Source organism: Camelina sativa, chromosome 18, assembly GCF_030686135.1.
Source record: "Camelina sativa cultivar CO46 ecotype springtype chromosome 18, ASM3068613v1".
NCBI classification, from domain to species: Eukaryota; Viridiplantae; Streptophyta; class Magnoliopsida; order Brassicales; family Brassicaceae; genus Camelina; species Camelina sativa.
The window spans coordinates 20,327,593-20,347,371 of record NC_141897.1 but is presented as its reverse complement, the minus strand read 5'-3'; the positions used below and the strand labels follow the sequence as shown (position 1 = coordinate 20,347,371).

The window sequence follows — 19,779 nt, the reverse complement described above, 5'->3', positions numbered from 1 at the left end:
TTTGATCTACTTAACATATATTTCAAGTACTATAATTGTATTATCGTATGACTCCATTATCAGTTTGCAATCACTAATAAATATTCAGTACTTAAATATAATCATAACTATGAAGTTTAATTAATATATTTATATCAATATATTAAAGAAAGCCATTTGGTGCACAATTCAAATGAAAGAAACAGAAGGGGTCGTTGCTTGTAATAATGTGTCATAAAAACGCCAATAAGTTTCAAATAATTTTATGTCCACAGTAATTCTTTTTACGAATGTATTCATACGAACTATATTGTATAACATCTATATATAGATAGAACATTAGAAGTACAGATATAGGTTTCTGTTCACAATGCCTAGATGCACGGCAATAAATTATGCATGCCAAACCCTAGCCTCGTGTGTATGTATGCGTCGTCACACCTATAAATCTACAATCATGTACATATATCATATGCCTTCATATGTACACTGAATTACTTAATAAGAAAGTGACGGTTACCAAAACTAAAAGAAGTGAGCATGTCTATATAGATTAGAATAAATAAGGCAATTTTTTTTTTCTTTTGTGTATGCCAAATTAATTAGTTGAGTTAGCTAGCGTTTTCCACATCTCCGTATTTGCTGACTTTTTATCAAGTTCTAAACGACCAACATTCAAATTAATCGCTGGTAGCCTTTAGTCGACACACGAATGATTTCAATAAGAGAGCTAATAAATGTGATGGATTCATCTTCATACGTACATTCAAATTTCACGTGTGTGAGAGTACTGTGAGGGAGATGGATTATATTTAGGTCAAAGGAATGCAGAGATGCATGTAAAAAAGAATTTGTGCTTTACGTTTTCTTTATATACTTAATATAAATTCATACCTCCTAACTTTGTTTCGAATTAAGTTTTATGTATTTGTTTTCATTCATAGTAAAAAAATTATTACGAATTAATGTCTATTATAACCTTTATTATTTTCCAAATAAAACTTTCCTTACATAAATGGGTACTACTTACTAGCTATACGAACGTTCTTGTATGACTTTATTTTACTGAACAATCTATATATGGTTGATAATCTTGACACATGATATATATATGAGTCGAGCCAACCTTAAGTTCATGTATAATACCACCAAAGTGAAATAAATAATAATGAATACGTAAAGAAAAAGAGAAGTGGATGATGGTGAGTATTGGGATTGGAGGGTCAGAGAAGGAAAGGGAAAGAAGAGGAGCAGTTAAGACAGCAACTGAATTTCAGTCAAGCACTGATCCGTATCTTCCATTATCAGTCATCCCTCTCTCTTTCTTTGTCAATAACTCTCTCTCTCTCTCTCTCTCTCTCTCTCTCTCTCTCTCTCTCTCTCTCTCTCTCTCAGTACTCTCTCTTCTCCAATTTGTGGGGGCCATCATAACCTTCCATTTTTAAATTATTGGTTTTGAAAACACAACTTATTTTCCTTTTGGGTGGTCCTTTTGATCTTTTATAAATCATGTGTTTCGATATATATAGATGGGCACACACTTGTCAAGAAAATTCAAAGATTTTCCATTACAGAGTTTATTCATTTATATATCTATATATCTTTTCAACCAAGATTCTACTAAATACTTACACCACATCTCTGCTTATACATATGGCCATATCCCATATGGATTGAAATTTATATTCTGATACTTCAAAAAAGGGTATTATTGCACCTGTTCTTTGTTGTGTAGTATTAATTCATTGACCCATATATGATATATCTATCTTCCTTTAGACGTTCTCTGAGGTATATACGACAAAATACTAACATTTATATGTGTCAAAGTGAGGATGCGCATTAAAATATCAAAACTTATGATCATATATATAAATAACATTTCCTCAGAGATATACTGAGACTAGTGAATTCTTTTTTTTTTTGGGTGTTAAATTTAAAGGGAATAAGACAACTGATGATTTCGAGGGGAAGACATATCCTTGAGACCAATTGAAAGCTTCCGTAAAATGTAACGAGTGGATGTAATGCCCAGATATTATAATTTTATGAATAAGGGGCATGGAATAAGGTATAATGGTCGGCGATTATCTTATCTAACATAAAAATTAGTGTCTATATATATCGTAGTGATATGGGAATTGTAGTTGCTCAAGAGAATATATACGTTTTTAGAATCTTGAATTGGCAAGAGATAATTTATCTTAAATGGAATTATATATATATATGGTCCATATGATTATAAACTTCTTTTTCATCACCGGCATGCTTCAAAGTTAAGAGAGGAAGAAAAAAAACAGGTCCACTTTATTTCATTTTCAAATAATTCACTCACTTAGGCATGCAATTCTTTTTGTTTTCTCCTTTTTCTTTATCAATTCTTTTTCTCTTTCTTTTTTCGCAGATGTTATTATTTATGGTACATTTTTTCTTATCCTGTTTTCTGTAGACAGGCGACGATAAGAAATTAAAATATGTAGTACTATATATTTTCTGAGAAAACTTTTACCGATCTGTAGTTTTTACTTTTAATTTGGTCTCCTCGGAAGAAATGCAATGACAACTGGACATGGAGATCTATGTGAACCTCATTACTCAATTGACTTTATAATAAACAGTTTTATTAGACTTCAAATTTTACGATTCTAATTATTTGTGTTTTCTAGTTATGGCTAAAATAACTGAACTTATGTGATCTCCATGTATATATGTTGCATAGTTTGATGTCGATATAGTCTATAAACATGAGTGCTTCCGTCATTTCTTGAGTTAGGTTATAAACATATTTACGGAGTATTATTTAAGCCCTTAAAAAAAACAGATATATTATTTTACTAACTCACAAGTAATTCAAATCTTTGATAGAATAAAGTACAGGTCGGAAGCGAGCGTCGTCCTACTATCATCATCAACTGACAATATATATATATGTCTGCTGTTTGGTAATTTTCAAGCTTGTAAGGATCCGACATTCTTTATGGTATAATTTGTAAAGAACCGACGTTTTTAATGGTATATTATTGTATCATATGTTGATCATAGGAATTTTTGGGTTAGTGTTGTTTTTTACGTTCATAGGAATCAAAACACTGTTTGCCTCCCCCGCCAAAAAAAGGAATTAAACAAAACACTAATTTTGTAGATTAGGAAACTGAGAATCATATTGGTACATACAGATCACATATGTATATGAAATATTGCTGTCTCCGAGTGACTCCGACAATCTTAGCTCACATATAAAGATATTTATTAGTTTATGATATTTAATAGTACTAAATTACATCTTGTAAAAGTAAAATGAATTCATGATATTTGATTTAAATTCAATGTTTTTTTTGTTTTTTTGAGCAAAAGATTCAATGTTGTTAAAGACAGAGAAGATGACTACGCCATAAGCAGCTTAGCGCTAAACAAAACGCACTTATTGGGCCTTCAGAAAAAATAAAGGGAAGGGTAAAACAAATAGAAGCCCCCGGCGAGGATCGAACTCGCGGCCTTTCGCTTACGAAGCGAACGCAATACCACTATGCTACAGAGGCATTACGACCTTCGAAATCTGTGATTATTCTCTAGTAGTAATATGCTCCCCTTTTTTTTCAAACCGTAATTGATGGATTCTTCATCTACAGACGTATTAGCTAGCGACTTCATCATTGTAAAAGTCACAACCAAAAAGAAAAAAAACGATGAAGTCACAAAAAAGAGCTACAAGAATTTGTACTCTTGTTATGGGAGTTTGGATTGGAATTACTGATCTGATCATGGTTGTCCAAAATCGTAGTTGTTTACGGATACAACTGCTCTAATAGCATTTTGTGTGGTTTTCTTTTCAATATCGGGTGATCTGTTGAAGGAAATGACTCAGAAAGAATTTTTTATTAACATTTCTTTTGCTTTCTCTCATATTGAATGGTGTGTTCTAGATTACGATATATATTATATGATATTTCATTCACCATATTTGTTGATTGGAATTTCTAATTTTCTTAAATTGTCAATTCATAATTTTTGTGTTAAAAGGTTTGTCACATAACTACTTATTTTTTTATGTTTATGTTCACGCGTGAGATACTTTCACTAAAGTATCATATTGATAAACTATATAATATTGATGAGATGACTTAACGAATGTTGTAGTATGCTTTTATTGGATCATGGTAATTTGTGAGTACAACATTGTTGAATTAACCCTAAATTTAAAAAACCAATAAGAAGGTCTTTTGTTAAAAAGACTAACATAATAAAATTCTATTTTGTTGTAGGAGGAACTGCTCCAACAATTCTTGAACAATGGTCCTTAATGATATGAGGAAAAAATGGATTGAATGGAAACTTTGGCAGGCAGTTGGCTTCAGCTACTAAAAATGCCTTGCAACAAGCAGGACCTATATTGCCGAGTTGTCCAATCAATATAGATTGAGATATTTCTGCGACACATCCTGGAATATTCATGATTGATGACCAACATTTTGTTATGTCTGGTAGTAATCTTGGCATACCAGGATTTGGTTGAAATGGAAAAGGAAAGGGAATCGGAAGCTGTGGTAGCTGAGCATTTACGGAGGCTATGATGCATACAACCACTAGGAGTGAAATCACACTTTTGATAGACATTATGAGAATAAAAAGCCTTAGAAGAATAAAACCTAATTGAGATGTTTATTGCTCGGTTTTGTTTTGATTGATGAACAACATGAATAAGATCCTTGCTTATTTATATGGAATGAAACGAAACTATGGCATTAACTATCTTTGATAAAACGTCTTTGAATTCTCTTTATTAGGTACTTAATTAGCTATTTATAAGTTTTAGTAGAGTTGAAACCCCCCAAGTGTGAAACGAACAACATAAACTAACAAACCTTTAATTAATGTGAATCGGACTTATTCTGGTCTCGTTTCCATGAGGATTAGCTTTAGCTGTTAAAATTAAAACTTGGATGTATTTCGTCATCGCTGTACATACGACAGCCCTCATTTAATATGGACACTGCAAAAAAAATGGAGGTGCGGGGAATCGAACCCCCAATCGATAACTTGATGATAATTAACTTTATTAATTTGGTAACATTCAAACTTGCAAATGGGCTCAAAGCCAGCCCCAAAGTGAAGCCCAATAACTCGTGATGTTCCTAAATCTTGAATTAGGGTTCCTTTTCTCTCACTCTCTCTCTGGGTGACTAATTTCTCTCACTAAAAATCAGAAAATGCCGCCGTCGTTACCGTCTCTGCAACTCCGGCGACTACTCCTCCGTAGCATCGGCACCTCTTCCTCCTCCGCCAATACTCTTCAATCTCAGTCTCGTCTCATTTCTTCCAAACCATCGTATCCTCCTCTACCGCCTTCCCGTTCCTCAATATACTCAACGTTTCCTTCTAGATTCTTCTCATCTGAAACAAATGCGGACTCAGAGACTTCAGATCCGAATCAGATCGCTCTCTCTTTCTCCAAGGAGCTCACCGGGAACCCAGACGCCGATTCTCACTCCCTTTCAAAGAGACTCAATCTCAGCTTCTCCCACGTCACGCCGTGTCCAGATTCGATTCTTCAAACACTCAATCTCTCCCCTGAAGCTGGTCGCGCTGCTTTAGGCTTCAACGAGTGGTTGGATACGATCAATGCCTTCTCTCATACCGATGAAACAGTTTCGTTTTTCGTCGATTACTTCGGTCGTCGGAAAGATTTCAAAGGGATGCTAGAGATCATATCGAAATACAAAGGTGTAGCCGGAGCTAAAACATTAGAATCTGCGATTGAGAGGTTGGTTCGAGCTGGTAGACCTAAGCAGGTGGCTGATTTCTTCGAGAAGATGGAGAACGATTACGGTTTGAAACGTGACAAAGAGTCACTTACTCTGGTGGTGAAGAAGCTTTGTGAGAAAGGGCACGCGAGTATCGCAGAGAAGATGGTGAAGAACACTGCTAACGATATATTCCCTGATGAGAACATTTGTGATTTGTTGATTAGTGGTTGGTGTACTGCTGAGAAGCTTGATGAAGCAACTAGGTTAGCTGGTGAGATGTCTAGAGGAGGATTTGAGATAGGTACCAAAGCTTATAACATGAGGCTTGATTGTGTTTGTAAGCTTTGTAGGAAGAAAGATCCGTTTAAGCTTCAACCTGAAGTAGAGAAGGTTTTACTAGAAATGGAGTTCCGTGGTGTGCCTAGAGATACTGAGACGTTCAATGTGTTGATTAACAATCTTTGTAAAATCAGGAGAACTGAAGAAGCAATGACATTGTTTGGTAGGATGGGTGAATGGGGTTGTCAACCTGATGCTGAGACGTACCTTGTTCTGATCAAGAGTTTATATCAAGCAGCTAGGATCGGTGAAGGAGATGAAATGATCGATAAGATGAAGTCAGCAGGGTACGGTGAGTCTTTGACTAAGAAAGAGTATTACGGGTTTTTGAAGATATTGTGTGGGATTGAGAGGCTTGAGCATGCCATGAGTGTGTTTAAGAGCATGAAAGCGAATGGAATCAAACCTGGGATCAAAACTTATGATTTGTTGATGGGGAAAATGTGTGCTAATAACCAGCTAACTAGAGCTAATGGTTTGTACAAAGAAGCTGCTAAGAAAGGTATCGCTGTCAGCCCTAAGGAGTACAGAGTTGATCCGCGGTTTTTGAAAAAGAAGACCAAGGAAGTGGATAGCAATTTGAAGAAGAGGGAGACCTTGCCTGAGAAAACTGCGAGGAAGAAGAAACGGCTCAAGCAGATCAATATGAGTTTTGTTAAAAAACCGCACAACAAGATGAGACGAAGAATGTGATGCTGATGATCTTTCAACATCTGTTCTAAAGATTATTATGGTCTTTGTTCTTTCCTCTTTTTATGATTTTGTCAAGATAATTCGTCTTTTTTGCTTGGTCACGAATCGGAGATAAAATTAAGTTTTTGGTTAACTTTATGCTTTTCTCGTACACCCAAGTTGAGTTTAGGATCAAGTAATCATTGTTAATTATGATTTATTGAAGTTAATACAAAATCCCGGGGATAAAGGCATATATTTAAATGGTACGACAACTGTAATGATGTGTAATTTTGTACCCTCTTGATGTAGTCAAAGTCGTCGCCTTGATCTATCTTCTTACAAAGTCTCTCCCTCTCTCTCTTCTTCACTTCTGAACCGCAACAATGGAGTCTCTCTTCTCAGCTATGATTGTCCTGCTATTGGTTTCCCTTTCTTGTTTCACTTCTTCAGGTAAATCACTGAATGTGAAGAAGAAGATGAAAATCTTTCTCCATCTACACATTCACCTTCATTTGTCTCTTCCAAAAACTTATAAAGTCATTTGTGTTCTCTGATCTGCAGAAGCTCGCTACAGCAACAACGGAAACATCACAGTCAAATGGGATCTCATGAACTGGACGCCTGACGGCTACGTAGTAAGTTCTTCTTCTTCTTGTCTCACAAAATCTTAGATTCTGCTTTTAACTTCAAGATTGAATCCATATCAGGCAGTGGTTACAGCCTACAATTACCAGAAACAACGTTCGGTTCCAGGATGGACAATGAGCTGGAGATGGACCAAGAAAGAAGTGATCTGGAGCACGGTTGGTGCACAAACCACAGAGCAAGGAGACTGTTCCAAGTTCAAATTCAACATCCCGCATTCCTGCATTCGTAAGCCAATTGTCGTCGATTTGCTTCCCGGAACTCCTTACAATCAGCAGATCGCTAATTGCTGCAAAAACGGTATCTTGAAACCCGGTTTAGAAAGTTCATTCCAGCTAGCCGTTGGCAATGCTGGTACCTCGAGTAAGACTGCTCGGATGCCTGTAAACTTCACGTTCACGGCACCTAAACAACAGTACATCTGTGGACCGACTAAGAACGTTAGACCAACCAGGTTTATAACTGCAGACAAAAGGAGAATCACTAGAGCCCTGAGTAAGTTTCCAACCAGAAACAAAACCTCGACAAATCTGTAATTCTGATTTTGAAACTCACCTGCTTTGTTTTTTGTTCTTATGCAGTGACCTGGAACATTACTTGCGTTTTTCACAAGGCAACATGAAACAACAGAACTCTCCAAATTAAATATCTTATATAAGCAAATCTATCTCCAGAGTTTCTAAAGTTTTGTAATATCATGTATGATTCATGTTTATGAAAATAAAAACACTACTTTGATTCATTGGATTCTCTTCTACACGGATTCCTTCCAGAACCGAACGGATCTATCTGTTCCACAAGTAACAAAGACTGACTCAACCGGCGAGTGCTCGATCCACCGCGGTGTACCGTTATGGTTTGAAGGCCATCTTGCCACCTTTTCTGCAGTTCTGGCATCCCATGTAACAACCTCATTGCTTGCTTCATCTATGGAGATTACAAACTCTTCAGTTTCGTTAAAGATTGCCTACATAACACAACAGTGAAGATCCTTTAGAATTACTCGGACCAGGTGAATATTTTCGTCTCAAAGGTTTGGAAAATTGGTTACCTGAGACCGCAGTTTTATTCGCTTTGCTCCGAGATATTCCTTTACCATTCGACCTGAACCTATTTCCCATAACTTAACCGTAAAATCCTTACCGGATGAGAGAACAAACCTAACAAAAGCCATATGATTAATCAATTGTTCTGCCAAGTTCTGACATTGTTCTGCCAGAAAATCTATTGAATCTTCTTCCTACCTTTGATCTTTAGTGAACACTGCGCTTGTGACCTCTGATTTTCCATGTGCACCACTAATGGAACGTATACACTTTGCGCTGACCCCGTCATAGAGTCGAATAGCTCCATCCTTTGAGGCTGTAACATAGATGGATCCCGTGGAAGAATATCGCACCTGAAAAAAAAACCAAGAATCTCACAGCCATGAATCCATGTTCATCACAGGAGATGGATATAGAATGCAAAATGAAGATTGATCAGATAAGTACCTGGTTAATGGCTCCATTTACACCGCTATCTGGGACATTTGACGGAAGAAAGCACTGATATGTGTTTACGTCGTACAGATGTGGAATTGGATGATCGGTTCCTGTAAAGGCCAAGTTTTCTTCTTATTTACAATATACTGAATAGACCCTCATCTGGATCATTGTTTGAGTTTCAAAGAGAAAAAGGTTTCACAAGATGGTATCTACTGTATACAATCACCTGCAAGAAGAAACTCTCCTGACGGATGAAAAGATACAGAGCGCACGTTATGTGTATCCTGCAGAATTAAGAGTTAATGATCTGATGACATGCGGTGTTTTTTGCACCATGTAGCTAAGCAGAAACTACAACAACCATGAACTCTACCTGAAAAACTTTGAATGCTCGTTTAGCTGAGGTTTTCGAGAAGTCGAAGAACCTATCAAAGTCATTACAAAAGACACAAAAAAAGAGGTGCACACTAAATTTTCTTGTAATCACTGCAAGAGTCTATTTAGGTACAGAAACGGAAATGAAATATAGATACTTTATACAGTTGTCTTTGGCACTGGATATTAGGATCGTGCTCCGAGGGTGGAAATCAAGATCGTTTAATGGCTACAAATGATAGTCATAAGAATAAGAGATACTAAAAAAAATCAAAAAGAAAGAGGCAGAATAATGGAAAAAGGAAAGGCTTACTTCAGCATGATCATAAAAAGTCCGTATTAACGGTCGAGCTTGAGTATCTCCTGAAATCATCTGTTTTACTTTTGGCACCTCAAAGAAAACAACATGGAACAGCCACAGAACTATCAACTCTTTGATGATGCTTAGTAATACAAGGTAGGTACAACGAAAAAGAAAAAAAAAATCAAGTACCTCAAAGAGCTTAATTGATGTGTCTGCACCGCCAGTTGCAAAAAACATTCCATCAGGACTAAATCTTGCACACCTAACAACACTCTATAAAATTCAAAAGCTTATCAGCCAAACTAAAAGAGCTCGAAGATTACCAAAAGTTGTGTGAGTTGTGTCAACTGAGACATAAATGTATACCTTGTGCTCTGATAGTGTCTTGGATTCATGCTTTGGGATAGTCTTTGATGAGCCTTTCACATGAGTAACACTAGTTGGACAAATTCCAAACATTCTTTTAGATGATAAGCAGTTTTGATTTCATCTATTAAGAAACATAACTCATTTCAAAAAAAGAGCTATCACCTGAAGTCGATAGAAGCTGTTCTAGGAGTAGTGGTTGATCCATAAGAACAGGGTAACAAGACTGATGAAGAAAGACCTCTCAATGCCCCGTTGTTCTCCGCTGCAAGACCCTGTTCTCATCTCAGAACCAAAACTTTTTTTCTGATTTTGGCTCAGAGATACTTCAGAAAGTGGAAGAAAGAGAAAAAAACAATAACCTTTGCAACAAGCTCTAGAAGACGGTTTGGAGGAACCTCAATATCCAATGGTGTCATTGTCGCTGATGCAACCGCACTTGCCACCTAAAAAATTGATCCCAAAATCAAAACTTTAAACCTTTTGACAGTACTGAAAAATCCAAACTTGAGCACTTAACTACTACTCTTCCAAAACAAATATATCTGATTGAAATTTCAAAGTTTCACACTTTAACACATAAAAAATAAAAAGAATTCAAAAATAGATATGCTCAGAAAATCCCAATTTGAATAGCTTTTTAAACACAAAATTGATGTATATGTAAACATATAAAAATTAGAATCAGAGTAAGATGAAGGAAACACCTGGGAGAGATTGTGAAGACGGAGATGAGCTACGATGAGAGCATTGAGCTGTCTAAAGATATTCCCATCTTGCAGAGCCTGATCCAAATCTCCACTATTCACCATTTCTTTATCACTTCAAATAAAACCTTCCCAACACAAGTTCAATTAGAAACCAGAGTCGCCATTTCTTCTGAAGCTTCTATAACCAAACCATTGTCTTCGAAGAAGGATCAAGAACCAAAATGGGCTCAAAAATAAAACCTGGGCTGAAATTCTAAACATAATGGGCCTTTAAGCAATTCGATCATGTGCATGACACGTGCGTAACGGTCGCAAAGAGAGCAAAAAATTTTGAATTCGTATCTGAGCGGCGCTTACAATTAGAGTAATTAATTTGTTGCCTTTTTAATTATCATTATCAACCTCTCTCTCAAAAAAAAAACAAAAAACAAAAAGCCCCCTTCTCGTCTCTTTCTCTCTCCATCTTCAAAATTTGAAATCTCTCAGAGCCTCCTCCATCCATGTTTCTCATTTCCTGAGAATTTTAACCCAGCTCTCTCCTACGTTTCTGTATTTGGATCTGTATTGGCATTCGTCGGAGGTGGGATTTGTTTCTGGATTGAATACGTCCGTACCCAAGGAATCTGGGTTTCTGCGATTGAACCGGCGGCGGAAAAGGAGATGGAGAGCACAGAGTGCGTTAGGGTTGCCGTAAATATCCGGCCGTTAATTACGCCTGAGCTTTTAAACGGTTGCTCAGATTGCATTACCGTAGCCCCAAAAGAGCCTCAAGTAATTTGAATTTGAAGGGTTTTTGTTTTTTTTTTTTTTTTTAATTTTAATTTCATTTCATTCTTCTGCGTTTCTTCGTTTCTGATAAGATCCGAATTTAGAATAGGTTGTAACCTTTGGGATTTGATTATTGTTTCAATTTGACAAACCTAATTTTATGCGTGAATGAGAAATTATTAGGTTTTTCTTTAAAGGGTTGTGATGAGATTTGAATTTATAAAAGAGCTGTGAATATGTAGAATTGATGATTCTTTGTAAGTTTATTATAATTGTAGTTGAAAGAACTCATATTTATTGGGTTTTTTTTTTTTTTTTGTCTTTGTGATATTGAACAGGTTCATATTGGCTCACATACGTTTACTTATGATTTCGTCTATGGAAATGCTGGCTACCCTTGCTCAAAGATATATGATCATTGCGTTGCTCCACTTGTGGATGCGCTGTTCAAAGGATACAATGCAACTGTTCTCGCTTACGGCCAGGTTTGTTTTGAAAAAATTCTCTAAACTCTGCGTTTTTTTTTTGAAGCTAAATGATTGTTTGACTTATCAAATTGTTTGTTTGTTTGTTTATTGAAGACTGGTTCAGGAAAAACCTACACCATGGGTACTAATTATAGTGGAGATGGCACAAATGGTGGAGTTATACCAAACGTTATGGAAGATATATTTAAAAGAGTGGAGACCACCACCAATGACTCTGAACTATTGATACGTGTGTCTTTTATTGAGGTAAAAACATCTGCTGAGCTTTGTTGTTCTCCGAGATCTAATTTTGTAAAATTTTCTGTTCTGATACACTTGCCTCTAAATGCGCAGATTTTTAAGGAAGAAGTTTTCGATTTGCTTGACTCAAATTCTTCGGCCCTCCTAAAAAATGACAGTGGGGTTCAAGCAAAGCACACTGCCCTCTCGAGAGCTCCAATTCAAATCAGGGAAACTGCCAGTGGAGGAATAACATTGGCTGGCGTTACCGAGGCAGAAGTCAAGACGAAAGAAGAGATGGGCTCGTATCTAGCACGCGGCTCTTTGTCTCGAGCTACTGGCAGCACAAACATGAATAGCCAATCAAGGTGAATCTATTATCTGAAATTGCACTATAATTCACTCAGATAAAGATAAAATTTCGTTGTTAGATCAGATCTATAAGTATGCTAATGTAATGTTTGGTTCTTGCCTTTTTAGTCGGTCCCATGCAATCTTCACAATCACTTTGGAACAAAAGAAGATTTCCAGCGGTTCTTTCACAACAACTGAAAACGGAGGTGAAGATATCCTATGTGCAAAGCTTCATTTGGTTGATTTAGCGGGGTCAGAACGTGCAAAACGAACAGGAGCTGATGGGATGCGTTTGAAAGAAGGTTACCTTATGTCTATCTTTGAGCTCTATATTATTCTTTCTGGTTTCTTAAAAGAGACTGTGGCTAATCTAGAAGATTCATTTTCTGTATATTTACACAGGTATTCACATTAACAAAGGTCTACTAGCACTTGGAAATGTTATTAGTGCACTTGGAGATGAGAAAAAGAGAAAGGAAGGAGGTCATGTTCCTTACCGTGACAGCAAGTTAACTCGTTTGCTTCAGGTATCAAGGTTTCTTATGTTTCTGTCAATTGAACTATATGTTCTTGTGTATATATGGTTTTGAAGAAGAAATGCTAACGCTAATAATCTGTTATTCAGGATTCTCTAGGTGGCAATAGCAAAACTGTGATGATTGGTATGGGTTTTTCAAACATTTCATTTTATGATCCAAGCATTAGACAAAACTGTTTTCATCCTTCTATTAGATAACGTAACTTATGATCTCTAAATGTTGCAGCTTGTGTAAGTCCAGCTGATACAAATGCTGAGGAAACTTTAAATACGCTCAAATACGCAAATCGTGCTCGCAATATTCAAAACAAAGCAGTGGTACGTATATACTAGTTCTTGCTTTTAATTATGAATGCTCAGTAATATATTTCAGTTCTGGCCTAACCTACCTTTAATTTCTTGCGATACTTAGATCAATCGAGACCCAGCAACAGCACAAATGCAAAGAATGCGGAGTCAAATTGAGCAGCTGCAGACAGAACTCTTGTTCTATCGGGGTGATAGCGGTGCTTTTGATGAGCTCCAGGTATTCCATCTGATCTAAGACGAACAGTAACAGTTTATGCTTGTCACATTTTCTAATACTTGACAATATAAATAACCTTCCTTAGATTCTCAAGCATAAGATATCACTCCTTGAGGCAAGCAATCGTGAGCTACAAAACGAACTTCAAGAACGGAGAGTCGCTTCTGAGCATTTCTCAAAGCGTGCTTACGATGCTCAGGTTTTTCTTCTACTCATTCTTTGTTTTTTTAATGGATCTAAGCACATATGACATCTAGCATTTTATATTTTATATTCATCCATTTAGGTTGAAAAGGACAAACTCATAATGATTATCGAATCTGTTCGCAATGGTAAATCCTTGGATGAGATTGAATCGTGCCAAAATGAGGTGAGATGTCCTTTAAGATTATTTTGTCGAAATGAATGACCAAGTGGATTTTTTCGCTGAAGTGTCTAATTTTCCAGGACGTTGGTTTGGTGAAGAAGTACGTTTCAAAAATTCAAGAGCTAGAAGGAGAGCTGTTGCATATCAAAAGCTTGAAAAAATCGAGTAACTGCCAATATTCAGATGATTCCTGTGATGATGATGGGCCTCGTTCGAACAATGTCTTGTTTCCCTCGTCTAATGAGTCGTCGGATTGTGAAGACAAAGTGATTGATGTCACGGGTTGGTTCCTCAACTAATGTTTTAGCATTTTTTTTTTCGTGCCTTGTGTGAGAAGCTTATCCCTACAAACCACAACTTGTTTATCTACTTTTAGATTGTTAGCCTAAACTGTTTTCCCTGGTTTAATATATGAGAAAGTCATCTCTATAATCTCCGTTTGAGTAGCTTTACCTTGTATGCAGTTGAACTTGAACTTCAAGAAAAGGAGATTGAGCATTGCTCACTGCAAGAGAAGTTGGATATGGAGCTTAAGGAATTAGATAAGAGACTTGAAGAAAAGGAGGTACTATTCTCATTTTTGGAGTGTGCTCCTTTTTAGTCTTTCATCTGTTTCCTTACGGAAGTATGTGTAAACTTTGATTTTCATGAAGGCTGAAATGAAGCGGTTTTCAAGTGGTGGTACATCTGTTCTCAAACATTATGAGAAAAAAGTTCATGAGCTAGAACAGGAAAAAAGAGCACTGCAGGTTGGTATTATGTGGTTTATATTGTATTGTAGTGAAATTTATGAACCAGAACTGACTAAATCACACATGAATGCAGAGAGAAATTGAAGGTTTGAAACAGAACCTTGCTAGCATACCATCAGGAGATGGTGCCCAGAAACAGAAGGAAGATTATTCTCAGAAACTGCACACGCTTGAAACACAGGTAACTTCCGTTCTATTTATTAGCTATATCGTGTTCACATATATTTTTTCATAATGCATTGTCTTTTGTGTCTTTAGTTTTCTGTTCTGAAAAAGAAACAAGAAGCACAGTCACAGCTTTTGAGACAAAGACAGAAAAGTGATGATGTGGCAGGAAAATTGCAGGATGAAATACAAAGAATTAAGTCCCAGAAGGTAAGGTGTTCTATTTTTTGTAGTGATCTCTATTCGAGCCTCACTGTATATATGTTTATGCCTGTATGTCTTAAGTATGCTAATCTGATTTTGTTCTACTTTTCAGGTGCAATTACAGCAAAAGATTAAGCAGGAGTCAGAACAGTTCAGGACTTGGAAGGCTTCGAGAGAGAAGGAAGTAATGCAGGTATATTTGACTAACAGTTTAGCTAATTAAGAGTTTTTTTCTTGATGACTCGAGGCTTAGTTGATTTGATTGATTGATGAGTATGTCTGACTCTTGTTCCACTACTGAACTAGCTAGTCAAATGTCATTCTGTCATTAGTCAAATATGACCAGTGCCAGTGCTTGTAAATATTTGACTTGAAGATCTCGGACTTGATTCTAGTTCAAAGGAAATTTTGACTTAGTTATTCAGAAATTTATTGTGTATTGGAACATTCATTTATATCATTTTTTTGAATTTAACCAGCTCAAAAAAGAGGGAAGGAGAAATGAGTATGAGATGCACAAACTCATGGCTTTGAATCAAAAACAGAAGTTGGTGAGAACATTTATAAACTTCCAGACCAATAATATTGATCTTTTCTATTATCATGGCTGCTCAAAGTCTGGTTTTATCAGGTTTTGCAAAGAAAGACAGAAGAGGCATCTCAGGCGACAAAAAGACTTAAAGAGCTTTTAGAAACTCGAAAGGGGTCTTCACGTGAAGCTTTAAGTGAGGATTTTTCGTATAACCTGAATTACTATGATCACCTTTGTTTGTATGTCTGATAAAAGCAACTAACTGCGTATCCTACTATATATACAGGTGGGGCAAGTGTTAATGGTCCTGGAACTCAGGTAACACCTGCCAAATTCTTTGAAACCGATGCTTTGTTTTTCTAGTTACTGACTAAAATTAGAGAGTTTGGTCAACGGTGATTGTTCTGGTTAGTTTGTAATTGTTAACTTAAAATTTACTCCATTTGCAGGCATTGATGCAAGCAATTGAGCATGAGATTGAAGTCACAGTTCATGTTCATGAAGTGCGTTCTGAATACGAGAGGCAAATGGAAGAGTATGTCTTTCATTAATGCTTGTTTCATGATTCATCGCCTGACAAAAAGTTTTTTTTTTTTGTGATTTCCTACTAAACTGTCTCAAATAACACTGACTATAATTCAGGAGAGCAAGAATGGCTAAGGAAGCTGCACGGCTAAGAGAAGAAAGGGATCTGCTCAAGAATGCCCAAATAAGGTGAGTGATCTGGGCAAGAAAAAGATTTTGCATAAAAATATATTCATGATGAAAGAAATATAGTAAACAATGTGTCTTCTCTGGCTTAGCAGCGTTCATGGTGACACCATGTCTCCTGGTGCAAGAAACTCAAGGATTTTTGCTCTGGAGAATATGCTTGCCACCTCATCCAACACTCTCGTCTCCATGGCATCACAGTTATCTGAAGCAGAAGAGCGCGAACGTGTGTTCGGTGGAAGAGGGAGGTGGAACCAAGTTAGAACGCTAGGTGACGCAAAGAGTATTATGAACTATCTGTTCAATTTGGCATCAACTGCGAGGTAAAATCTCAATTAGTGACTGATGATTTTGATAATAAGTTGCTTGCTGAGGATCATCTTCAAAATATGATGCATAACTCATCCTACATTCTTCTTTCTGTCCATTATTTAACTTTGAAGGTGTCTAGCTCGAGATAAAGAGGCAGACTGCAGAGAAAAAGATGTCCTTATAAGAGACCTGAAAGAAAAAATAGTAAAGTTTAGCAGTTATGTTAGATACTTGGAGATCCAAAGAGCAGACCTCGTGCATCAAGGGAAAGCACAGGTTAGTAGAAAACATCTTGGAAAAACGATCTGTATCTTATCCTTGTAGCTGACTATAGCATATAAAACCATCGGCGTTCCATATTACAGGCCTCGGAGTTGAAGAAATTGTACGCAGAAATTAACCAAAACAATGAGCATAGTTTGAAAAAGCCGGAAACCCGAAACTCGACTATAGTTCTTGAGGACATGGATACATCTGATTCTGAAACGTCAGACCATGATGAACGGGAAGATCCAGATCTTGATGACGAATGGAAACCTGAACTTGAATCAGAGCGTGATTCAGAGCTGGAATCGGCTATAAAGCTGAATAGGAAACGAAACTTCAAAGTGGGAAGACGGCGCTCGAGTGTGGTCATGAGGCGTTCATATGAAGAGAACCTGGAAGCTCCTTCAGATGATGCAGTGAAATCCACATCATCATCTGACGTATGTTGTTGCACTTGCAGTAGGAGCTCCTCGTGCAAGACTATGAAGTGTCAGTGCCGAGCTACAAAGGGATCTTGTGGTCCGTCATGTGGATGTTCTGCAGTGAAATGCTCCAACAGAAACGCAGATGGGATGCAGGGCAATTCCATCTCGGAATCAGAAGCCTTGGAGAGCTCACAAGAATCTGATGAGAAGGATAAAGACCAACAACAACAAGTGCTTGCTTCACGCGGAGCTATGCTGCTACAGAACGCTCTTGCTGACAAGCCAGGGGAGGAGAGAAATGATGATGGAGGAACAAGAAGAAGAAGAAGAAAACCTCTATCAGACATAGGAAACACGACGGTAAAAATTATATTGATGATTAATTCCATTTTATCTGTTTGATGTAGCTTGGAAACAACAGCTTTCTGATTTTATAAAATTTGGTTTCAGGGTAAATCGAATGTGCCAAGGCCAGGCCAAAGAAAGAAGTGGAAGAAGACGGTGCTTCAGCTTGTCCCTGTTGGTCCACCAGCACCACCAACAACACCAACTTCATCTCAGGAACAAGCTAATCCGGTGAGTTTAGACATGGAAGCAGCAACAAAGCCGGAAAACAGCGGCACTGGAGAGTCAATGAAACAGAAGCGACCGAGAGCGATGAGTTCTAATGGCAGCAACTTGCTGAGAGAAAGAAACGCAGATCAAAACGGCGGAGAATCAGTGGGTAATGGTGGTTTTGTGCAGAACAATTCGGGTAGGGCAAGTGGAAGTAGAACTTCAGATGAAAAGGAGAACCACACTCGTCGGATCTAAAGAGGAAACAGAGACGTCGCTTGAGGTGCAAGAAAGACGGGTTTGAAATCTTTTCAAGGGTTTGTCTGTTTCTTTTGTTTTTTGGGTGATGAAGAGAACATAACAAACGTATTTTTTTAGGGTTGTGAATTCAGATTCTGTTGTGAAAATGCATGCTAATCAGCAGAGATACACGAACAAAGGCAGAGTTCTTTTTTTTTGGTTGTCCATTAAAATCATTCAAAATGTCAAAACGTATAAACGAACAACAACCAAATGCAAGAAACAACCAACAAATATAACAACACGGCTCAAAACCAACACTGATTTTTTAATAAAACGACAGTTACATACACTTTTAAATCTTAATAGGAGGTTCAGTTTGAAGAAACTTTAAATCCCATAAAAGCCAAAAGAACACACCTCAGAAGTATCGTGTAGGGCTTGTGAATCATGAGCAACTTGAGCACATTGTTGAAAGACCTGATCTGGTTGATGAGTAGCAACCGGAACAGTTCCTTGTGAACCACCATCACCAGCAACCTAAGCACATTGTTCAAATTAACCCAATTTAATAAAACGACAGTTACATCTCAAAAGATTCACACTTTTAAATCTTAATAAGAGGTTCAGTTTGAAGAAACTTTAAATCCCATATAAGCCAAAAGAACACACGTGTAGGGCTTGTGCAACATGAGCACATTGTTGAAAGACCTGATCTGGTTGATGAGTAGCATCTGGAACCGTTCCTTGTGAACCATCACCAGCAACCTAAGCACATTGTTCAAATTAACCCAATTTAATAAAACGACAGTTAAATCTCAAAAGATTCACACTTTTGAATCTTAATAGGAGGTTCAGTTTGAAGAAACTCACCTCAGTAGTATGTTCTAGGGCTCTAGGTGAATCACGAGCAATCTAAGCATAACAGATTCACACTTTTAAATCTTAATAGGAGGTTCAGTTTGAAGAAACTTTAAATCCTATAAAAGCCAAAAGAACACACCTCAGTAGTATCGTGTAGGGCTTGTGAATCAGCAACCTAAGCACATTGTTGAGTTTTTAAAAATGATACATAATAAATTATTAATATTTGAAATTTTTTTAATCTAAAATAAATTTTATCGTTAGACATTTAATTTAGTAATCACATTTAACTATCTATTTCATCATAAAACCATAATTCACTTCTTCATGAATTAGAGTTAAAATTTTAATTAAAAAAATTATGAGCATCATATGATGATGAGATAATTAAATATTCATTCTTACAAACTTATTTTCCTAGTTTTTTCTTGCAGGTTTCTCATATTACTACATTCATTAAAATCTTTAAAATAAAACATGTAAAACTATATAAACACCATGTATTGAAATTTTTTCTTTTTAAGTTCATTCTTCTTTCAAAGTTTTGTGTGCTTACTTAATATAAAAATTTATATACAACGATAAATACAATTTATATCCGACTAAATGTTAAATAATCTATGTTATTTTTTATTGTTTTGTTATTCATTATTTATAATGTTGAAAGAACCACTTGTTTTGTAAATTGCTATAATGCGTAGTAGTATGGTTGTTACGACTATATCCCAATACCATACCAAATTCTAATATTTGTCAAATAGTATAAACTAAACAAGATGGGAGATCCACAGACACATTATATTTCGTAATTGACGTTGAATAATTGAATAATTGAATAATAATATCACTTATGTTTATAACTTTATAT

General features: G+C 36.5%; 5 protein-coding genes and 1 non-coding gene across 7 annotated transcripts; 3 read left to right on the top strand and 3 right to left on the bottom strand.

The window, feature by feature from the left end:
- Positions 1 to 3,446: 3,446 nt before the first annotated feature.
- TRNAT-CGU (transfer RNA threonine (anticodon CGU)) lies at positions 3,447 to 3,518 on the bottom strand. Its single transcript has one exon. It is a non-coding gene; the product is annotated as a tRNA-Thr (tRNA).
- A 613-nt stretch (positions 3,519 to 4,131) lies between these two features.
- On the bottom strand, positions 4,132 to 4,638 carry LOC104763615 (uncharacterized). Its single transcript, XM_010486968.2, has one exon. The coding sequence runs from the start codon at positions 4,591 to 4,593 to the stop codon at positions 4,228 to 4,230; it is 366 nt and encodes a 121-aa protein (XP_010485270.1). The 5' UTR covers positions 4,594 to 4,638; the 3' UTR covers positions 4,132 to 4,227.
- Positions 4,639 to 5,186: 548 nt separating this feature from the next.
- LOC104762206 (small ribosomal subunit protein mL104 (rPPR9)) lies at positions 5,187 to 6,891 on the top strand. The gene has a single exon (XM_010485452.3). The coding sequence runs from the start codon at positions 5,187 to 5,189 to the stop codon at positions 6,753 to 6,755; it is 1,569 nt and encodes a 522-aa protein (XP_010483754.2). The 3' UTR covers positions 6,756 to 6,891.
- A 138-nt stretch (positions 6,892 to 7,029) lies between these two features.
- LOC104762204 (COBRA-like protein 5) lies at positions 7,030 to 8,124 on the top strand. Its single transcript, XM_010485449.2, has 4 exons — positions 7,030 to 7,187; positions 7,299 to 7,372; positions 7,445 to 7,877; positions 7,964 to 8,124. Exons 1-4 carry the CDS (start codon positions 7,121 to 7,123, stop codon positions 8,002 to 8,004), a joined length of 615 nt encoding a protein of 204 aa, XP_010483751.1. The 5' UTR covers positions 7,030 to 7,120; the 3' UTR covers positions 8,005 to 8,124.
- LOC104762205 (cleavage stimulation factor subunit 50) lies at positions 8,016 to 10,866 on the bottom strand. Its single transcript, XM_010485450.3, has 13 exons — positions 10,622 to 10,866; positions 10,277 to 10,360; positions 10,080 to 10,189; positions 9,915 to 9,984; positions 9,738 to 9,821; positions 9,558 to 9,635; positions 9,403 to 9,473; positions 9,243 to 9,294; positions 9,096 to 9,153; positions 8,876 to 8,976; positions 8,627 to 8,781; positions 8,434 to 8,542; positions 8,016 to 8,349 (listed from the first exon to the last, which is right to left on the bottom strand). Exons 1-13 carry the CDS (start codon positions 10,724 to 10,726, stop codon positions 8,137 to 8,139), a joined length of 1,290 nt encoding a protein of 429 aa, XP_010483752.1. The 5' UTR covers positions 10,727 to 10,866; the 3' UTR covers positions 8,016 to 8,136.
- A 102-nt stretch (positions 10,867 to 10,968) lies between these two features.
- On the top strand, positions 10,969 to 18,246 carry LOC104762203 (kinesin-like protein KIN-4C). Of its 2 annotated transcripts, none has more exons than XM_087497942.1 (26): positions 10,969 to 11,395; positions 11,731 to 11,877; positions 11,974 to 12,126; positions 12,214 to 12,467; positions 12,580 to 12,755; positions 12,856 to 12,980; positions 13,079 to 13,115; positions 13,218 to 13,309; positions 13,404 to 13,517; positions 13,603 to 13,716; positions 13,804 to 13,887; positions 13,965 to 14,166; positions 14,349 to 14,449; positions 14,538 to 14,633; positions 14,710 to 14,817; positions 14,895 to 15,011; positions 15,118 to 15,198; positions 15,485 to 15,556; positions 15,637 to 15,730; positions 15,824 to 15,855; positions 15,987 to 16,072; positions 16,180 to 16,251; positions 16,344 to 16,571; positions 16,692 to 16,836; positions 16,926 to 17,612; positions 17,703 to 18,246. In XM_087497942.1, exons 1-26 carry the CDS (start codon positions 11,285 to 11,287, stop codon positions 18,063 to 18,065), a joined length of 3,891 nt encoding a protein of 1,296 aa, XP_087354068.1. In that variant the 5' UTR covers positions 10,969 to 11,284; the 3' UTR covers positions 18,066 to 18,246. The 2 variants fall into 2 exon arrangements, with proteins under 2 accessions (XP_087354068.1, XP_087354067.1); XM_087497941.1 differs by having other exon boundaries at positions 16,341 to 16,571.
- Positions 18,247 to 19,779: the final 1,533 nt, after the last annotated feature.